Source organism: Anomaloglossus baeobatrachus, chromosome 1, assembly GCF_048569485.1.
Source record: "Anomaloglossus baeobatrachus isolate aAnoBae1 chromosome 1, aAnoBae1.hap1, whole genome shotgun sequence".
NCBI classification, from domain to species: domain Eukaryota; kingdom Metazoa; phylum Chordata; class Amphibia; order Anura; family Aromobatidae; genus Anomaloglossus; species Anomaloglossus baeobatrachus.
In genome coordinates, this window is record NC_134353.1 from 200,459,273 (window position 1) to 200,473,566 (window position 14,294).

At 40.9% G+C, this 14,294-nt stretch overlaps 1 protein-coding gene across 1 annotated transcript in view; it reads left to right on the top strand.

Moving 5' to 3' along the window:
* The window catches only part of PLRG1 (pleiotropic regulator 1), a 95,924-nt gene extending 82,706 nt beyond the window's left edge, over positions 1-13,218 (top strand). The window contains exons 13-15 of the mRNA XM_075335479.1: positions 2,046-2,185; positions 2,272-2,465; positions 12,797-13,218. Of these exons, the coding sequence (XP_075191594.1) occupies positions 2,046-2,185; positions 2,272-2,465; positions 12,797-12,856 (394 nt within the window). The 3' untranslated portion in view covers positions 12,857-13,218. The remainder of the gene's footprint in view (positions 1-2,045; positions 2,186-2,271; positions 2,466-12,796) is intronic.
* The last annotated feature ends 1,076 nt before the right edge of the window (positions 13,219-14,294 follow it).

Genomic DNA, 14,294 nt, shown 5'->3' on the forward strand with positions numbered 1-14,294 from the left:
GCAGCCAGCTCATTGATGTAAATATTGAAGAGCGTTGGACTTAGGCTGCAGCCCTGTCTGACTCCTCGGCTCTGCTGGAAATAAGCCGTTCTTCTACCGTTCACACTCACGCTGCAGAGGTTCTCGGTGTAGGAGCTTTTGATGACATCGTAGGTCTTTCCTCCTATTCCGCTTTCCAGTGTATATATATATATGTATGTGTATATATATATATATATATATATATATATTGTGTGTATGTGTGATTTAATACTGGAAATTTTTAATTTTAATATAACTTGCAAACCTCACTTTTTTACATAATGTCTGTCTGGAGGGGTTTTAATACACACCTCTTTAGGCAAAAAATATTTTTTTTCAGCTATGGTGAAAGAGTAAAGTTGTGAATCTTGAAAGAGGAGGAAAAAAACAAAAGGGTAAAAAAACAATGGCTGAATCTCTGAAAGTGGTTAATCCCAAATTTCAAGGGGCTAGTGCTAGTACTAATGCTGCTAGTGGACTACCTTCAAAAGGGTTCCACCACCATTGCAAGATATTACAATGAAATTTTGGACCAATTGAAGGCCGCTTTGAAGACCAAAAGGTGTGGGAAGCTGTCCAAAGGAAGCTTATTACTGCAACACAATGCCTCCACTCACACTGCACAAGAGACCACGGCAAAAGTGGCAGAGCTGGGCTTCCAGCTGGTTGACCACCCACCTTATTCACCAGATCTAGCTTCCTCCGACTATCCTATGTTTCAAAACCTGAAGAAACACCTCAAGGGTACCAAATTTCACTCCATTTCTGATGCCATGGCTGCTACGGATGCCTGGTTTGACTCACAACCGAAATCGTTTTTGCTAGGCTTACAGAACTTGGAATACCGATGTAAGAAGTGTGTTGACATCAGTGGAGAGTATGTGGAATAAATGTAATGTTTCATCTTCCTATCTCGTTTCTTTCTGGGTAAAACAACACTTATCAGCAGCCCCTTATATCTTACAGAGTAGTAATGTTTATGTAACTGTTGAATATATAAAGCTCGGATGGCTTGATGCAATGGAAGCAAGTCTTTTGTACGTTATAGTTTGTATCGTTTATGGCATACAGATAGCACATGTCATAAATGTCCAAGAGTTGGGTTTCACCGTTGGGACCTCCATTTATGTTTATAACCACCTTGACTTGCTGTCAGGAATGGAAAGGTAATATTAATATATATAATATATCTGCACATGCCCAGCTCCCTCCATTCATATCTGAAGGTGTGCTTGCTCTTTAATTTTCAGAGTTGCGGTAGAAATGAATAGAGATCGGAGCTTGAGTGTACACCGCTCCACTTCATTCCTGCCCATTTTAAACATAAATGCAGGTTCTGAAGATGGAAGCCACATCTCTTGGGAATTTATGGCCTCTGCTTTTCGTATGCCGTAAATATCCTGCATGGGAATGCCCCCTTAATGTGGATCTGTCCATTGCCATGTGGCCTGTCTGGGGGCATCATAATATGATGGGGGGATGTGGCTTGACACAGTAATAATACAGTATAGCTTACATACTTTACTGCAGTATTCCAGCCAGATCCATTGCATAGTCCATCCTACTTCCCCTGCACACCACTGATTGACTTCTTTGTTATACATACTCATGCTCTGAAATCTGTCAATCATCATGTAAGAGCTGGAAATAAGCATTCAGAGTATATTGTAAAATGCACATTCTTGCATTATCCAATGCATATCGTCCTTGGACAATGTTACCTACGGGAGAAAGGCAGGGGTTACTTAAATCTGTTCTGCTAAAAAACCCATTATACAAATAGGATATGCACATGACCGGGAATGATTTGGTATATTTATCTTTTTGAATACATATTTCTGCAGAATATCAACCACCTGTATTGCAAGAAACCAGAAATAGCATTAGATGCACAGGCGCTCACCGTGTGACACAATAAGTGCCACCGCTGCAGTTCTTCACTTGGAGAATAGTCAGCACAACGTCTACTGTGTAACTGCATATTCCAAATTTATCCACTTCTATAATCGTTTCTTTTCTTCTAGGTATACATTTGCATCTGGGTCACCAGATAATATTAAGCAGTGGAAATTTCCTGACGGCAGCTTCATCCAGAACCTCTCTGGTCACAATGCAATAATCAACACGTTAGCCGTCAACTCTGATGGAGTGCTGGTGTCCGGAGGTGCCTTAGTTTAGTCATTTTTGTAAAAACAGTGACCTGCATGGTAAGGGTACGATTTCCTGACACTTTCTGATTTTGTCTTGCAGCTGATAATGGAACAATGCACTTATGGGACTGGCGGACAGGATACAATTTCCAGAGAATCCATGCTGCCGTTCAGCCAGGCTCTCTAGACAGTGAATCTGGTATATTTGCATGCACCTTTGACCAATCAGAGAGCAGATTAATCACTGCTGAAGCCGATAAAACTGTCAAAGTATACAGAGAGGACGATACTGCGGTATGTATTCCCCTTATACAGTGTGAAGTGAGGTACAAATATAAAATGTTTGGGGTTATTTTTTTTTAGTTTTTTGTTTTTTTTTTTAATATATATTTTGGTTCTTGTAATGTGCTGTTACACACCATGCACCAAAACTCATAACACATTACATTACCGTGCACGTAGGCGAGGTTCTACAATAACTCGTTCACGTATAGTGGAAATATTTTTCCATGCTGATTGATTTGAAAATCTTTAGTATATCTACATATGTGTGATCTGCAGACTGGTCCACAGCAGATGTTTTCGCCTGGACATGGCTTTCACAAGTGCTGCTTGTAGAATCTTGTCCATATTCTTTAGATTTCCTTTGTCGCTGCTTACATCAATTGAGAAAACTATGACATAGAATTACATTTTATCCAGGTTAGAGGTTTGTGCCTAGCCTATGTATTGACTTGCTAAATTATTTAACATTTTCTGGCTACCCACTCTCTATTGATGGCCAGTAGTTTTGGTTCTTAGACCTGATACCTTTTGTCATTTCTTCATTAAAGCTCCTGCTCCTACAACTTAGCAGCAGGTCCATTTTTTGGTAGTCTGACACAGCCAAGGAAAACCCACTGCTTACTGAACGCTGTATGGTGATTAGAAGCCGGTGCTTCTATTGGAACAGGGAATGACAATAGGTGAACAGCAGGGTCGAACTTGGCCTAACCTATTACTTATTAAGGTAAAAGTGGTTTTCCCATTACTAAAGTGGGAACCCAGAAGTCCCAGTGTGTTATCACACAGTTATGCTTACCAATCATAAGCAGTTGGCAACACTCAAAGGAAAGAACAATACGTCTCCACCATACCTTAGCTTTTCCAGTGTGTGAGATTTAATGATACAGCCCTTATCTTCTGGTCTAACCTCCTGCACGAGACAGTGTGGCGGAGGGGCAGCACAACTTTGTTTAGCTTTGACATATTACAAACCATTCTATCCGCTTTCATGATTACAGAGTGTGTCTTTTTCTCTCTTATGTCTGCTGTGCTCAAGCAACTTGTAATCGCTCTGCTGTGAGATCAGGGCTGTCCTTACATCCCACACAGGAGGGTTCTGCCTGTTCTGCACTACTCCTCTGTTAGATGTAATGACACCCTGTTTTCCATTCATTGCAGAGTATGACGAGTTGAGCAGAACAATTAGAAATAGGACAGTGATCCTTTTGAGCTATCCTCTCCGAACAAGCAGTGTGAGGGAGGGGCAGTACCTCAGAGCTGACAGTACTATGAGAGGAGATAGACCTTATCTGAAAGGTGTCAGTCATCTGTGCTTTTTATTCATGCAGGAGGCTAGACCAGGAGAACAGAACTGACTCCTATGGTGATTGGTCGTCTTCATTTAGGGAAGGAAGTGGAAGTACAGGGCCCCAGTTAAAACGATCTGATAACACTCAGTTGGATTTAGAAAAAAAAAAACAAAAACAAAGTTAATTCATTAGGTGGCAATTACTTTGATGGCTAATATCTCCACAACAGAGAGGTAAAACTAAAAAAAATATTTCACTTTATAGCCACTACCACATTCTGTGTCCAGTTCCGAATGAAACATTTAATGAAAGGTCCTCTCTAATCCATTTGGTTCTGGTATAGTGTTACAATTGTTGAGATTTTTGATTCTTGCACAATATGGACATTAGTGTTACACAGAATTTTTGTAGTCCTTCCATTAGTAAAGATTTTGAAGTCGGCAGACATGTATTGAATGCCAGCATTCATATTTTTTTTTCCCCCCTAAACCAGGTACCATCGTTTTCCTTTCATAATTTTGCCCGCTACTTGTCTGCAGGCCTCTAATGAGGCTCCGCTCAGCAGCCCTTCTTTTTAATTAGATTTGTGAAGGGCTCCTGTCACTACATAGAAAGATCACATTGAGACGGTTTTTGATATGAGTAGCCAAATAAATTATTGAAGCTGCTGAATAAATAATTTATCTGTAGCATTATGAAAGCCTATTTATGGCAGATGGTTCAGTGGGAGTCTACATGACCTTTCAGTTTTTTAGAATATCATGGACCTGCTTAATGTATCAATTCAACGGAATCATGAACTGTTATTGATGGAGGAACAGAACGATGACGTATACAAACAGCGAGGTTCAATACAACCCTATGGGTACACTTTGTATCCGGGGTTGGTAAATGCTTTTAAAATTATGGGCATTTTATTTCTTGACAAAAAATATTGTAGCATGCTACAAGAATAGCTAGTTCCTATATATTCCATTTTGCAGTCTGAAGTCTAAAAATATTTCTGATCTCATTATTGCATGATTTTATGTTCTCTCAAGGGAGACACCAGTATGATGAAACTTCTCGGAGGGTCCAGCACCAGTTCTCTATGGGGAAAGACAAACTCTTCCATGTTACTGAGGATCAGACAGGGGCTTGTCTTACAGTTGTAGTGATAAAAATGCCACTGGAGGAAAATGGGCCACATTTTTAAGTGGAACATGGCTGTTCGCACAAAAGCTGTGCCAAAATGATTATCATGCAGCACAAAAAGAAATGCCGTCTATGAGTTTGATAGATTTATGCTATTGTTTTAGATTATTACTGGTGCATTTAGGAGTTAACCAAAAGAAAAAAACTCTTAAAAAAATGACTTTATTAGTATTAAATATTAAAATCTATGAGTATAAAACAAAGTTGCTTTTACATAGTCATTATATAGACTGGTTAATGATGGTGGGTGTAAAAGGGTGATAGATACGATTAGTGAGGATAGTGCTAGTTGTTTGCTATTCTCAAGGTAGGGACAACTATAGTAGTTGTGCTTCTTACTCAAGTAGTTTTTTAGAATAAATTGTAGGGAGATTGGGGACAAAATATCTATCCCTCCCTTTCACCTACCTACCAGCGGAGGTGCACCATACGTTGTTGGGTACCCCCCGCTCCTCGTCGTCTCTCCCTATTTTCTCCCTGCAGCTCGTCAGTTGCAACCGGGAGACCCACCACCAAGGGAAATAGATAGTGCAATTAGTCACAGGTCATTATTCAGCCGTACACAAGTATGTTCCAGCAATATAATAGATATGATATGAATCTCAGATCAATGAAAAAAATTTTTTTAGAATCCCAGCAGGGATAACATATCTGCTGGGACCATCCAGTAGTATATCCTGTATACCCGACGCGTTTCCCCCCCTATATTTTTCTTAGGGGTTCATCAGGGAAATATCTGATCCGAGGCTTGTTTCTAAAAAAAGATATTACATATCTCTAATATAATGCATTGTAATGTCTTAGAGTCTACATAGGTTCTCAAAGAGATGGCACTCAGGATATTATTACGGTGTGAAGGAGCATACTTTAAAGATCCAAGGATACTGGCAACCAGAGCGTGACGTCAGTGGCCCATAATAGGGTCAGTCGTCCAGTATACAGTAGCTGGCTGCATTCAAAATACTGCAGGTCCCATAGTGCCGGCTGCTATGTAGTACAACCTCCCACATCCATCCCTGTCTTTTAAATGGGTTGACTTCTTACCATGATGCCGCGCCGGAAGTGCTATATACGTCACTTCCACATCCGCTCCGTGAGACCGCATTATTGCTTTCCATGGCGACCAACCGGAAATAATCCGGAGATCACTTCCGCAGATGCGCAGTGCAGTGGTTCTAAGCGTTCCACGGTGCCGCGCCGGAAGTGACCCATAACGTCACTTCTGATGTGCGGCTTCTCCAAACCTCCCCGTGATGCCGGATCAACACATGATATCAACGTCACTGCCAGATATGCGCAGTAACCATGTCAAGGGGCATTGATGACATCGCCCACACTGCGCATGTTTATTCTGGGCCTGGCAGATTCCAACGCACCGGCCTCCCTGTATAAACGCCGCTGTTGGGAGTATTGCTCTCTGCAATTTGCAGCATAAGTGCAGGGCAGCATATCGATCCATTAGCACATATATATAATATGTATCTAGATATAATAAATACCATATATGCCACTGGGAGTAGGATAAACCGCCACTTATGAACCATTCCTCCTGTAATGCCTAGTTCCTAAATAGCAATCGGTGGCTCAGCGACGCTGAGGAGGTTTTTTCTGATAAAAACCTCGAAACAGCGAATTCAACAAAAAGAAACCGCAGGGTTTCAAACAGCATATTTGACAACGCAAAAAGCTGGTGGGAACTACAGTCCCTGGAGCATTATATAAAAAACAATATAGTGCCCAGAGGACTAAGAATTAACTTAGTCCCAGCAGAAAGAGTCAGGACACCCTTGCTCCTCAAAAGGTGGGAGGAGTCTGTGGCTTCCTCACTCCGCTTCATGAATATCCTCCTAGAAGACGAGAAAAAGAAATTTGAGGAGACTAATAAAACTCTCACTACTCTTAGGGAAGAGGCCCTGAAATTTAATACTGACTCTGACTTCCAGATCAAAGAATTGGCACTACAAGGTGCAGTAGAAAAGTACCAACAAAATTTAAAGAATCGTAAGCACAAACATTTTGTCAGAGATCTGGAAGATTTCAAACAGAGAAGGGCTTTTAACCTTACGGAAGGAGGAGGCGATATATCATCCTCAGACCTTTCAGACTCTGAGAGTAGATCAAGAGAGAGAAGTCTAACTAGACCTAGGGGGGGTGCTCATTCTACTGGACGTGGTGGGACCAGAGGATGTGGAACTCTGGGGGACAAAACCCATTATGGAAATCAGGACCAACGAAGGGGTACAGGCCTCGTTTATGGAACCACCTTCTTCATTTGGGCCCTTACCCTTACCTGCACATCAGAACAGTTTTTTAGGTATATGGGACCCCTATCCTTTTCGGAAAAGGCACAGCAGAAGGCCCAAAAAATGGTAAATAGGGGCCAAATGGATGGCCAGCAGATAGCTTATAGTTAGATAGATTAACAATCTGCTATGGAAGAGAAGGTACTTAGTTATGGTCTATCTTTCGTCCCCACCACACGCTTCGATGCTTTTGTCTGGGTGAAAGACCTTGAGTTATTTCTGAGGAAACTCAGATGGAGGAAACACTTTAGACATAACGATCTTAATGAGTGCCAGAGACTGGGGATCCCCCTCAGTATTCTCCCAGACGTCAGACTTCTGGCAGGCCTGGCAGAGGTTGATAGGACAGATGAAGGGATTGGTCCATTCACGAGTCTTAGACCCAAGAATAGGAAGATGCCTCCCCCCACTGACTGTACTAGCATTGACATTTTCTCGACATTGGTCACAAACGAGATACGAAAGATAAAACCTGGTTTAAGAAGTAGCAAAAACAACCTCACACAGAGAGAAAGAGAGGCTTTGTCAATACTTGACCAAAACAAGACCATAACAATAAAACCCTCCGATAAGGGGGGCAACATTGTAATCATGGATACGGATCAATACTGTTCCATGTGCCTCCACCTACTGTCTGATAAAACCACTTATGCCATTCTATCCGCAGACCCGACTCTTAAGTTTAAAACAGCCCTCAATGAAATTATACAGGAAGGTTTTGACCAAACCCTCATTTCAAAAGATGAAAGGGACTTCCTTGTCCCCAAGGACGTCACAATTGTGACCTCTTACTCTACACCGAAAATCCATAAGGGTATACACCCCCTGAGGGCACGACCCATAGTGTCAGGCATTGACACTATGGGTCAAAACCCCAGCATCTATTTGGATAAAGTTTTGAGAAATTTCGTTAATACACAGCCCTCCTTCATAAGAGACACATCACACCTGTTAAGCAAATTAGATGGTATACATGTGGATAATGACACCATCCTTACATCAATTGATGTTGAACAGCTGTATAGCTGCATACCACACGATAACGGCATCCGAGCAGTAAAATACTACCTGGAGACAAGAGGGGTACAATATAGAGAACATAATCTCTTTATAATCAAGCTCCTTACTTTTGTACTTACTCATAATTACTTTACCTTCCATTACAAGTTCTACAACCAGCTCAGGGGTACTGCAATGGGGAGCCCTTGTGCTCCCACTTTTGCAAATATGTACCTGGGCTGGTGGGAGGATGTCGTGGTTTTTGGGGATGAGGATGTCACATGGAACCCCCAGATTATCTTCTGGGGTCGTTACATAGATGACATCCTCGTCCTCTGGAAAGGGGGAGCAGCATCCTTCGTAGAGTTTGTAGCACATCTGAATAAGAACGATTTTGGACTCAAATTCACATGTGAAGTGGGGGGTGACAAATTGCCCTTCCTAGACATCCTCCTTACCAAAAATACTGATGGCACCTTAGGAACAACAATCTATCGTAAACCAACGGCAACAAATAGTTTGCTTAAATGGGAGAGCCATCATCCTGAGACCTTACGGAGGGGGATTCCGAAGGAGCAGTTTCTCCGCCTTAGGAGAAACTGCTCCTCCTGGTATGACTTCCAACAAAAGGCAAATGGCCTCAGTGATAACTTTAGGGAAAGGGGGTACCCGGAACATGTAATAAAGTCAGTTTTTGAGTCCGCTCGGGAACAAAAGAGGGCTACATTATTAACAACAAATCCCAAACCTGAACAAGAACAGATTACTAGACTGATTGGCTCATATGACGACCAGAATACCAAAATTATGCATATTCTGAAACGGCATTGGGGGATACTAAGATCAGACCCCGATATAAGCAACTATATTACGCCTTATCCGAGTATTACATACAGGAGAGGCAAGACTATTAAAGATCATGTAGTACACAGTCACTATGTGGCAGAAAAACCACCAGGTACATGGTTGGAAAGGAAGCCCCAGGGGACCTTCAGGTGTGGATCCTGTAAATTTTGTCCCCTTATCGATCAAAGTAAAATCTTAACCAACTCTCATTCGGGAAGAGTTTTCTATATCAGGGACTTTGTGAACTGCCGGACGGAGGGCTTGGTATATAGGTGCACGTGTACATGTCCGCTCAGTTACATTGGCAAGACACGACGTCAATTACGTGTTCGCATAGGAGAACATCTAGGTGACATCACCCACAAACGTGATACACCTATAGCGAGACACGTTAATATGTGTCATCAAGGAGACTCAAAAAGTATACGATTCCAAGGAATCGAAGTCGTTCCTATGCCAATCAGGAAAGGCAATTGGGATATTAAAATACTTCAGAGAGAGGCACGGTGGACTTTTCTACTAGATACAGTCAGTCCAAGAGGACTTAATGAGGTTCTAAGCTACACTAGCTTTATCTAGGAGCGTTAGGTGGGCCCCTTTGTATTTGCTATATCTGAGAGGGATTCTAATAAATCCATAGCCAGGTTTTGTTTGTCTTCTCTGACAGGATTTATTTCTGGTCAGTCATTTTTTGTGCTTTTAGGTTCAATGGTTCTCTTGGAGATTGTAGCTCCCCCCCCCAAACCCCCATCCCCTAATCTGCCTCCTGTAGATATATGTTTAACCTGGCTGCAATTATAAGACAGGGATATGGTATCGTTTCTGGTTACCCATTGCTGTATGTAGTGGGTAACATTAATACGGTTACATACAGCCCATTGCTGTATGTGGTGGATAACATTAACACATTGATGTATCGGTAGCAGTAACAGATATCTGGCTTAACCAAGCAATTTTAAGATCTGGCCTATAAGATTTTGGCTGGAACTAGGCATTACAGGAGAAGTGGTTCATAAGTGGCGGTTTATCCTACTCCCAGTGGCATATATGGTATTTATTATATCTAGATACATATTATATATATGTGCTAATGGATCGATATGCTGCCCTGCACTTATGCTGCAAATTGCAGAGAGCAATACTCCCAACAGCGGCGTTTATACAGTGAGGCCGGTGCGTTGGAATCTGCCAGGCCCAGAATAAACATGCGCAGTGTGGGCGATGTCATCAATGCCCCTTGACATGGTTACTGCGCATATCTGGCAGTGACGTTGATATCATGTGTTGATCCGGCATCACGGGGAGGTTTGGAGAAGCCGCACATCGAAAGTGACGTTATGGGTCACTTCCGGCGCGGCACCGTGGAACGCTTAGAACCACTGCAATGCGCATCTGCGGAAGTGATCTCAGGATTATTTCCGGTTGGTCGCCATGGAGCGCAATAATGCGGTCTCATGGAGCGGATGTGGAAGTGACGTATATAGCACTTCCGGCGCGGCATCAGGGAGCCGGGAATGGTAAGAAGTCAACCCATTTAAAAGACAGGGATGGATGTGGGAGGTTGTACTACATAGTAGCCGGCACTATGGGACCGGCAGTATTTGGAATGCAGCCAGCTACTGTGTACTGGACGACTGACCCTATTATGGGCCACTGACGTCACGCTCTGGTTGCCAGTATCCTTGGATCTTTAAGGTATGCTCCTTCACACCGTATTAATATCCTGAGTGCCATCTCTTTGAGAACCTATGTAGACTCTTAAGACATTAAAATGCATTATATTAGAGATATGTAATATCTTTTTTAGAAACAAGCCTCGGATCAGATATTCCCCTGATGAACCCCTAAGAAAAATATAGGGGGGAAACGCGTCGGGATATACAGGATATACTACTGGATGGTCCCAGCAGATATGTTATCCCTGCTGGGATTCTAAAAAAAAAAAAAAAAAAAAAAATTTTTTCATTGATCTGAGATTCATATCATATCTATTATATTGCTGGAACATACTTGTGTACGGCTGAATAATGACCTGTGACTAATTGCACTATTTCCCTTGGTGGTGGGTCTCCCGGTTGCAACTGACGAGCTGCAGGGAGAAAATAGGGAGAGACGACGAGGAGCGGGGGGTACCCAACAACATATGGTGCACCTCCGCTGGTAGGTAGGTGAAAGGGAGGGATAGATATTTTGTCCCCAATCTCCCTACAATTCATTCTAAAAAAACTACTTGAGTAATGCTGGGGTCACACTAAACGACAGCGACAACGACGTCGCTGTTACGTCACCATTTTCTGTGACGTAGCAGCGACCTTGTAAGTCGCTGTTATCATCGCTGCTTAGCTGTCAAACACAGCAGCCGAAGCAGCGATCATAACGACACGCGTCGCTGTGCTGCAACATGTGCATAGAGCAGGGAGCCGCGCACACTGAGCGCTGGCTCCCTGCTCTCCTAGCTACAGTACACATCGGGTTAATTAACCCGATGTGTACTGCAGCTACATGTCACAGTGCAGAGAGCAGGGAGCCGCGCACACTGCTTAGCGCTGGCTCCTTGCTCTCCTAGCTACAGTACACATCGGGTTAATTACATGATGTGTACTGCAGCTACATGTGCAGGGAGCAGGAGCCGGCGCTGGCAGCGTGAGAGCGGCGGAGGCTGGTAACGAAGGTAAATATCGGGTAACCACCTTGGTTACCCGATGTTTACCTTGGTTACAGCTTACCGCAGCTGCCAGGTGCCGGCTCCTGCTCCCTGCTCGCTTCATTTCGTCGCTCTCTCGCTGTCACACACAGCGATCTGTGCGTCACAGCGGGAGAGCGACGACCAAAAAATGAAGCTGGACATTCAGCAACGAGCGGCGACCTCACAGCAGGGGCCAGCTCGTTGCTGGATGTCACACACAGCGACAGCGACGGGACGTCGCTGCAACGTCATAGAAAATGGTGACGTACCAGCGACATCGTTGTCGCTGTGTGTGACGCCACCTTAAAAAGCACAACTACTATAGTTGTCCCTACCTTGAGAATAGCAAACAACTAGCACTATCCTCACTAATCGTATCTATGACCCTTTTACACCCACCATAATTAATCAGTCTATATAATGACTATGTAAAAGCAACTTTGTTTTATACTCATAGATTTTAATATTTAATACTAATAAAGTCATTTTTTTAGGAGTTTTTTTTCTTTTGGTTTCCTGCACTATTTCTCCTACTCTATATTATTTTTGGTTATAAGCATTTAGGAGTTATCCAAAATTTGCTATCTGCAACTGTTGTATAATAGAAAGCAGACAAATGCTCGATCCTCAAGTAGGAGAATTTAGGTTAAGAAAATTACACATGGAACTACATGGAAGTGAAGACAACATACATTAATGAAGTGCTGAGTGTGAGAGGCCATCTGCTGTATGGGGCAGTGGTGGAGAAAAAAATAGCCTGAACACTTTGTCACCTCTTCATCGTATTTGGAACTATGGAGACGCAAGTGTGTATTGAAGCTGTGCACACAAAATAGGACATTCATTAAGTTTACTCACAGATTTTCATGTTTTTTTTTATGTTATATTCATTGTATTAATGATATGAAAGTAGTCTTGTATGTATCTTTTATATCAGTAGATACATTGTGATGACTAATTGATGAATTCTGGTCATAGAAAATGCTCCCCCATAGTAACCTTTCCCTGTTTTCACTTTTTCAGACTGAAGAAACCCATCCAATAAACTGGAAACCGGAAATTATCAAAAGGAAAAGATTTTAATACGCCACATCTGTAATTTTTTTTGTTACAATTTGTTTATCACAGTTTGACATAGCATGGATTCTGTTTCAGACATTAAATCTAACATTGGCTGCGGCCTTTGTCTTTCATCATTGTATTGAAGTACGTGAAATACATCCTGTTATGGCTATTTCTTCTGCAATCCCTGGAAGCTGTCACACTTCAGAAAAAAAGAAACCTATTAAAGACTGAAGCGTCTCAATGTAGGCAACAAAAACGTATTTTTTTCAGAGACCCAAGCATGTTGTGAGGCTTGTATGTATATAGGTGGTCGTCATATTTGAGAATGTTGCCCTTGAATACTGAATTTTGTTTTTTATTAAAAATGGATTTAACTTTTATCTGCAGCCATTAATATACATGTTTCATGTATGTGTGTGCATATGTTATATATATATTTATAATATATATATATATATATATATATATATATATATATATATATATATATATATATTTATAAAATATATATATATATATGTATAATATATATATAATATTTATAATATATATATATATATTTATAATATATATACATATTTATAATATATATATATATATATATATATAATAAATATATATATATATGTATATATATATATGTGTATGTGTATATATATGTATATATATATATATATATATATATATATATATATATATATATATATATACATACACATATATATATATTTATTATATATATATATATATATATATATATATATATATATAATAAATATATATATATATATATATATATATATATATATATATATATATATATATGTGTGTATGTATATATATATATATATCTCATTACACACATTTTCTTTTTTTTTTTTTTTTTTAAGAGATTTAATTTGTTTTTCCTTTGCCCCAATAAAACATGCCTGAGTCTACATCTGTACTATGCTGGTGAGTTAATGAGCTGTCTGGAAAGAGAAGATGCTAAATTTCAAGGTTATGAAGTGATGTGGCTGTTAAAAAAAGATTGGATAAATATATCATTTAGTCTGTGTGCCCGAAAATTGAAGCTGTTTAGGTAAGACATAAGCCATTATCAAGGCAGAAGAGACAATGGCTGGCAAGAACGTGCCAGGATTGTCAGATTACGTTTTCAAGTCATAACACAGGAAACAATCAATGTTTTCCATTTTTCGGGGGCCAAACCTGCGGTGGAAAAAAATGGCAATGATGTAACCGGGACTGTGGTAAAGCTTTCTAACTTTATCTAAATAAAACAGCTTCTTTGTAAAAATGTTAATTCTGTGCAGTAGTCCAGGAAGGATATTTACAGCTTATGCATTTGAATAGATTAAGTCTGAGGTCTGCGAACCATGAACATCAATGGGAATATCAAAAGTCAAATTACACTTCATCAGCCAAATGAAAGAATGTGTGGCAGCGGATGCCAGGG